This window comes from Quercus robur, chromosome 5 (assembly GCF_932294415.1).
Source record: "Quercus robur chromosome 5, dhQueRobu3.1, whole genome shotgun sequence".
NCBI classification, from domain to species: domain Eukaryota; kingdom Viridiplantae; phylum Streptophyta; class Magnoliopsida; order Fagales; family Fagaceae; genus Quercus; species Quercus robur.
In genome coordinates, this window is record NC_065538.1 from 45312341 (window position 1) to 45320295 (window position 7955).

Here is a 7955-nt window from a genome sequence, read left to right on the forward strand (position 1 = left end):
CTTACTATCCATATTTATTACATTTCCTATTTTGGTTAATTGAATGTCAAGGGGGAAAATATTTTTGTTTTTTGTTTTTTGTTTTGTTTTTTTTGTTTTAAGTTTGGGTGGAGTGTCATTCCTCAAAGGGATGTGAGTGTAATTACTAAAAATAAAAAAATAAAACAAAAACATATTCCCAAAAATAAAATTTATATTTATTTATTATTTTGGGTAAAATATAGTTATTTTTTATATTAAATTTTCAATAAAACTACAATGTACATCTGACCTTATTATAACCATATATGTACACTACAGTTAAAGTTTCTATACAATGTACATCTGACCTTGGTATAAGTATAACCATATATATACACTACAGTCAAAAGTTTCTAGTCCTTCCTATCAATTTTTACATTTTGACAATGCTGCAACGTTTGTCATCAAGAACTTTAAAGACACTGAACCATGTTTCCTCAGCCTATGTTGTCCCAAAACATTCATTCACTGCCTTGTCTTCGCAACCAAATCTTCAAAAACTGCAACAGAGAGTGATCCCTGGCGATTTCGTGAGATGGGGTTCGCTTGGTTTTTGTAGAACTTCAAGCTTTGCCACTGGGTTCTCGCCATTACAGCACAAGCCGTTGGACTCTATTATGGATATTCAGAGAGTGAAGGATCGCTCGCCTGAGGACATTGCTTCCGCCTGGGATGATGTAATGTCTCACAAGAACTCTCAATTTTTTATTCTATTCTGCCTATGTATCTTAGTTGATGTGATTTTCTTGTATTTTTTTAAAATGGGTTTTGTTTGGTTTATTGCATGAATATCTTTGATCGCTTTGTGTGATTGACTAGCTTTGTGGAATCGTAGAAGTGAGAACGAATTGAATTTGAGATGAATTCTTGGCAGATGAAATTTACTATCAATATAGGTACTATAGGTGTGTGTTTACTTGTATGCATATTTGCTGACCTTGCTTGCAAAAGGAATGTGATTATTATCAGAGCCACTCGCACTCAGAACCTTCTCGGTTATTTCTGTTTCTGTTTGGTAATAGAGAAAGTGTGCGAAAGTAAATGTAATTTATTTGTACTTAGCTGATAGCTCTGTTTGGTTGCTTAGAATCTTGAAGCTGATTTTTTTATTTTGTTTCTCTCTGTTTCTATTTGGTTCGTGAGAAAGTTCGCGAAAGTAGACAGAAATTTTATTTTATGGGCAATTGAGGTTTAATTCTCATAGATCTATTTGGTTGGTTGGAAACATTGGAAAAGATAAAAGAATTTTGAAGATGTAATTTTTAGTGGATTTTTTTTTTTCTTCAAAGCTGCAATTTTAAGTTTTTAGCTATTGAAATGGAAGAATAATGAAAATGGTAGAGGCTGGTACCGTAGTTTGTTTAATGAGAAAATTTGGGTAAAGCACCAGAGAATCAATAAAGCTAGATTCTGGAAAAGGTTCACTAGTCAAGTTATTATACCCCAACTTGAGCAATTGGAATTGTCCCTAATTACCTAAGTTCTTTGGTACATAACCAGTGAATAAGTTGCCCCCTAATATCTAGAATTGTAACTTATGAATTATTAGTGATAAAACTTCGAAGATTTCCACCAAGCTTTATTTTCTCCTAAATATACTTCTCTAAGATTGGGAAGTGAAATGCCTATATCTGTAGGAAGACTGACTGAAAGGCGATTTGATGTCAGTGAAATGGATTCTGTTGTTGAAATGCTAAAGAGGTTTGGAGGAATGGAGCCTGTAAGTTTGTTGTTGCTCAATTTCAAGTTGCTTAAATTGGAAAGAAATCCAATTTCCCTTCTGGCATTTTACCTGTCAAAGTGGTTAACATCCAAAAACAGAGGTTCATAAATCTGCCTGATAACATTTTACTTGAATGGCTCAATCTTGGCTCATATTGTGCCAAGAATACCTACAGGTACAATCATATAATTCGTGCAGGTTGAATGTGCGCATTTTCCTCAATTATAAACTGACTTGTTATAAACATATCAAGATTACTTCCAATTTAACATGATATTATATGAACTCCTAACAAAAGGAAATGAGAAATGTTACCTGTCAAATTGTTTTCACCAAGGTCCAACTTTTGTAGCGAAGTGCAATTCCCAATTTTTATAGGTATGGTTCCAGAAAATTTATTATTGGTGAGATAAAGTACCTTGAGTACAGAAGGATGGTAACATATATCTGTTGGGAGACTACCATATAGATCATTGTTTCTGAGAATTAGATATTTCAGAGAAGAAGTGTTGAAGATGGAAGAAGGTAAAAGTCCTGTTAGTTCATTATTTTGTAATCTCAATATCTCCTAACTGAGTAGGCTCCCAATCTCTTTGGGAATTTCACCTTTAGAGTAGCTAAACATTAGACATAAAGAATTAAAATGGAACAATTTAGAAGATGCAACTAACATAGATTAATTTTAGTATTATTTTGATGGGAAAACAAAAAATGAGTAGGATTGTCACATTCCAACTACCCCTCAAACATAGCTATGTTCCCAAATCCCCAAATTATTTATCCTTAAACTATACCTTTAAAACTATTTAGGCTGAGGGACAACCTCTCAAGCATGGTAATGTTGCCAATTTCTCTTGGTATGCCTCCTGTAAACTTATTTGAAGACAAGCGATAGAATTTGACACTTCCTGCCTTTGTATAAATGGGAAGGAATCTGTCCAGCTAACTTGCTGAAAGAAAGGTGAAGGTATTGTAGAAATGGAAGATGATAGCACATATCAATTGGAAGGCTACCATTTAAGCTGTTATTTATGAAATGATGCTTTGCAATGAGGAGGTATTGAAAATAGTGGATGGTATGGAACCCATGAGCTGGTTATTATCCAGGTATATTATCTTCAGGTACTGAAGATAACAAATTTCCTCTGGTATAAGTCATTAGTGCTTAGACTCAATGTCTCAAGGTTTGAGATGTTGAAGAGGGAAGGTGAGATTCTACCTGTGAAGCCGTTGTCTTCAAGAAGTATGTGTCACAGCCTAGATAACGTTCCAAGCCATGTTGGAAAAAATCCACTAAAATTGCTGTACCGCAAATTAATGAGCTTTTTAATGTATGCAAATGACTTTGTTCATCAGGCAATGGGCCACTAAAGTTGTTGCCACTGAAGTTGATGGAAACTAAGAATGAGAGAATGTAAGGAGGGATGGTGCCAGTTAGACCAATGTTAGGAAGAGTCAAAGCTATGACTCTTTGGTACCAAGCACTACAAGTGACTCCCATCCAGTTGCAAAAGTATGTTGTGGTAGACCAGTTATGTGACAAGGGATTTTCAGGTTCAAGTGAGATATGGGACTTGAAAGCAAGAAGGGCATATTCATTTGCTAAGTTTGTTAAAGATATGGATAAGCAGGCACTGAAATGGTGTGCTAATAAGACTGAAACATAAAAGAAGGCACAAGTTCTTTCCATGTATGGAAAATTGAAATAGTACCAATGAGAAACAAAAATGATCAGCTGCTGCTCTGGAGAAGGAATCCCAATTAGATAGCGAGTCTGGCAAAGGAAGATCCTTAAGAATGGAAGGCGGATATTTGAAAAATGGATTTCTTGTCTTTGAGTAGATTTTCTTTATTTGACCATGTTATTGGCAGCGTGCAAGGCAAAGTGATCCAGATTGCCATTATGAATGCTGTCAAGGTCAACTTCACATTTACTCAAATAGTCAACAACTAAATCGATCAGTAACCTTGAAGAGAAAAATGGTGTGATTTCAATTCATGGGGTCTACTTTGATCTTTTACAATTTACACCTTATCACCACATTAGAACCTTGTCTTAGGAACCCAATTTGAAAGTTTTAGGTTAGAACATAAAGTCATATATGAACTAGTTGATGCACTGTGTGGGTATGTTACTGTTTTCAAATATTTTGTAAGAAATTATTTTATGGTCTATGTATAATAGTCATTATGTGTTATAATCTTTGAAGAAATAGATTCAATTATATTACATGTCATTGAAAAGAGAGTAACGTAAATTGTTAAGATTAATATAAATATTATTGCTTGAGTGAATGAAAAATATTTAATTATTTCCACTAACTAAAGTGAATAAGTTTTTTCCAAAGTAATCAACATTTTGTGTGGTAAATTAGTGATAGTTATTTCATTGATGAAGCTAATACTATGTTTTACTTAATTAGGTGAATTTTAAAATTTCAGCTCATTGACTTGTGTTCTTTGTTTCTAAGAAACATGAAAATTCTGTGTCCAAATTAACTGCATCTGGTTGTGAAGGAAATTGAAGTAAAAGATTGTACTTTGTGTAGCTTTTTACATGGGTTGATTTCCATCTAAATTAGCGTATGCTTCTTTGGGTTTTTCTAAGAGAATGTGATAAATGATTTCTGCTGTCAGTTTACTCACTCTTCTTTGATGTAATTACCTTATTTTTGGTCATAATTATATGCATTTTGTGAAACCCCAAGAACTGTTTTGCTTCTTGTGAGAGGAAAGGCCTTTTATAGAAGGTTCTTCAATTCTTATTGCTTTCAGGTGAGCATAACCACATTTTGGTCAACATTTGCCAAATGAATTGTATTCTCATGATCCATTCCAAGTTTATGGCCTTTCTAAATTTGTTGGCCAAACTTTAGAATGCGTTTTATGGAATGAGCTAGCATATGAGGAGTTCTTTTGTAATATCAACCTCTTCAATGATTGTTTAGAGAATCTGTAGCCTGGGACTATATATTTGAGAAGGTTAAGGTTTCTATGGAAACTAGAATCTTTATGAGTGAATTGAATTTGCTTTGCTATTTTGAACCAAAATTATAGTGACATAGAACTCTAGGACCATAGCTCATAGATAGTTTTTTTTTTTTTTTTTCCTTATGTATATATTTAATTATTTTTTGGAGGTGTTATGTTTGTCAGTATCACTTGGGAAGAGGCCATATTGGTGCATCCATGAAAGCAAAGCTTTATTACTTGTTGGAGCAAAGAGCAGCTGATTGGTAATTCATTTAGATGATGCTTGTTTCCCTTCGCACCTTTTATTAAATACTAGGAAACAGAAAAGATATTGATGTTTGTACTGTATGCATATCTTCTCTCCATATTTTGCTAACCATAATTCTATCTTTTTTTGCAGCCGATATTTCGTTATTCCTTTGTGGAGAGGAAGTGGTTACACAACAATGTTTGTTCAAGGTTTGGTTTTTAACTATTGGCTCTATATCACACATGCTGTTTTTATCATGCTTTGTATATGTGCTGAGCAAATTTCATTTAGCGTTTGTTGGAGGAGTAATATAATCCTGGAAATTCTTATAAAAAATAACCCTGGATATTAATTAAGATAATTAATTACATCATCAGATTTTCCTTTACCTTAATGCTGGTACAAATTACTAATTTATTGGTCTATTTAGTTATGAAATGTAATAGTATTTATTTGCTAGCAAATCATGTATACATTTGACTAGGAGCTGTAACACATACAAGTGTGCAAACCCAAATAGAGGCAGCCACCAAACTCAAACAAGCATGCGTTTGTTATGATCATTAATATATTAGAAGTATCTATTCTCTTCTTTTGATGTTTTCTACACATTAGCTGAAGCCAATGCAATGGAACGTTCAAAGGAGAAAAATGCATTGGAAAGGTCTGTGTTGCAGAACGAAACAAAAGAATTATCTATTAAAGCTTGAGCTGAATGTGTTTCAATTTACAGTTGATATGTCATAAAACAAATAGTTTTGGGGAGACAGTCTTTTTTTATTAATAAAATTTTTTTTTTATACTTATTAAAAGAATAATAATAAAAATTGTTATATAAAAGGAAGTACAATAGATTTTGGAATCAATGTAATGGGTATATACTCAACCATCTACTTTGAATCACTAAAAAATACGCAGCATCTATTTGAGGGTTTACATCGTTCAATAGTAGCCAATGGAATAAAATCTACAATATTTGATGGTCAATTCATTCTTCTCCTACTATTGCTGTTGTATGCACACTAATATCTTGATAGGGATTAGGCATTAAGGAAAAAGTATAATACATAAATAAGATATTTTTTTGATAATGTTGTATGCACACTAATATCTGATAGGGATTAGGGATTAAGGAAAAATTATTATATATAAATAAGATTTTTTTTGATAATTTGATAGTTGGGGGAGGGGGAGTTTAAGCTGTGGATGTGATCAGGAGGTGCCAACCAATTGAGGCAAAAGGCTCTCGGCATAATACATAAATAAGAATTGAAGAGAACATTCCATTCTGTAAGCAACACATATTAAACTGTTAAATGAAGTTTATAGTTGACTTGGTATTCTCCTTCTTGGAGGAATCCTTTTGGACTGAATTTACCCTTTTCTTTATACTTAAAATTATTGTAGTCCTTAGTAGACTTTCCATAATAACTAAGTTCATCTTCTCTGTCCTAATAAGTACTGCAAGTGCCTGTTGCAATTGACTAGTGCCCTGTTATTCAATTGACAAGACTTTTCAACTGCCTTACTAGTATTCTAATGTATACCCTGAGATATGTTTCTAATTAATTCAATTAAAGAATAAAAAGTTAAATTGACAAGACTGTTCAACATTACTATCCTGTTTCAAAAGTTCTTTCCCAAACTAGATTGGTCTATTTACTGAAATGGTTGAGCCCCAGTTCTTTATTCTCTTTTTACAATTTTGTTCTCGAAAATCTATTTCAAGTAACCTGTTAGGGTTATGGTAACCTGTTAGGATTATGTTAATCTGGTAGGACTACTATTTGAAACAATACGTTTAATATCTTGTAAGAGGCTATTTTAGCTAGTGCTTTCAGAAGATTTTTAAGATACGTTTTTACACTCTTACAAAAGCAATATTTCAATACGGGACAGGGAGCAGCATATGAGTCATCCATGGCTATAGATGTGCTTTTTCAAGCAACGAACTTTTTACAGCTCACTACAACTTATTATCAGTAACAAAGATGATCTTCAGTGTATTTGCTATGGTTGAAATGCTTATTTGAACTTTTCTTGCAGTGCAGATGCCACACATACTTTTCACTGGTCTTGAAGATTACAAGGCAAGAGGAACTCAATCAGCTCCTTACTTTACTGTATCTTATTACAATGAATTTGCAGAAAGCAAGGACTTGGTGCTGATCCGTGGTGATGTTGTGTTCACAAGCAAGATTAGTGACACAGAGGCAAAATGGCTGTTGGAAACGACCCAATCTTTTTATTTGAATGATGTGAGGTACAAGCTGGTTGAACGGTTCAACAAAGAAACACATGATTTTGAGTTCAAGGATGTGTTGCAAGCATTAGACATGCCTATTCTGTGATCTGCCAAAAGAATGGAACTTGGCTAATATGATGGTAGAAGACAAGGATTTAGTCAGCATAGGAATTAAGATTACTTAAATTGCAACAAAGACATTATCAGGAATTGACCTCGTCGGAATCTGGTCAAAGTGTAGCATATTGAGCAACTGAATGGAAGATGTGGTGTAGTTCATTTCATGTTAATGTGTGCTGAAATTTCTGATTGTTAGTTTTCCCTTTTTTCAAAATGGAATAACTACTGTCTTAGACACTACGGAATTCTAGAGTTGATTTTTTTTTTTTTGGAAAATAATATGTTGCATTTTTAGAACAAATAGAAGGCAAAGTTTTCGGACATTTTCACGTTATACATCCAAAATAGTAGTTCAAAGCAATATGTATTCTACGTTTGACTCTCTGTTTTAGTGGCCCATACTTCTTGTGCTTTTAAAGTGATGTTGTATTAATCAATAATCTGTCATCTACTCGTTATAAAAGCTCAATTGAACATCGACTGAATTTCTTATTCGAGTCTCATGTCATTGGAGCAAAGATTCAACGATCTCATCTGTTCTTAAGCAAACGCAAATACGCATAGAGATTGTGCTTAGTTCAGTCAAGGTTTTAGGAAAAGGCTTGAATACTCTATCTGCTCGA

At 33.4% G+C, this 7955-nt stretch overlaps 1 protein-coding gene across 1 annotated transcript; it reads left to right on the plus strand.

Moving 5' to 3' along the window:
* Positions 1–365: 365 nt before the first annotated feature.
* Positions 366–7708, plus strand: LOC126726083 (uncharacterized). Its single transcript, XM_050431212.1, has 4 exons — positions 366–698; positions 4901–4980; positions 5118–5176; positions 7014–7708. The coding sequence occupies exons 1-4, from the start codon at positions 408–410 to the stop codon at positions 7316–7318; spliced, it is 735 nt and encodes a 244-aa protein (XP_050287169.1). The 5' UTR covers positions 366–407; the 3' UTR covers positions 7319–7708.
* Positions 7709–7955: the final 247 nt, after the last annotated feature.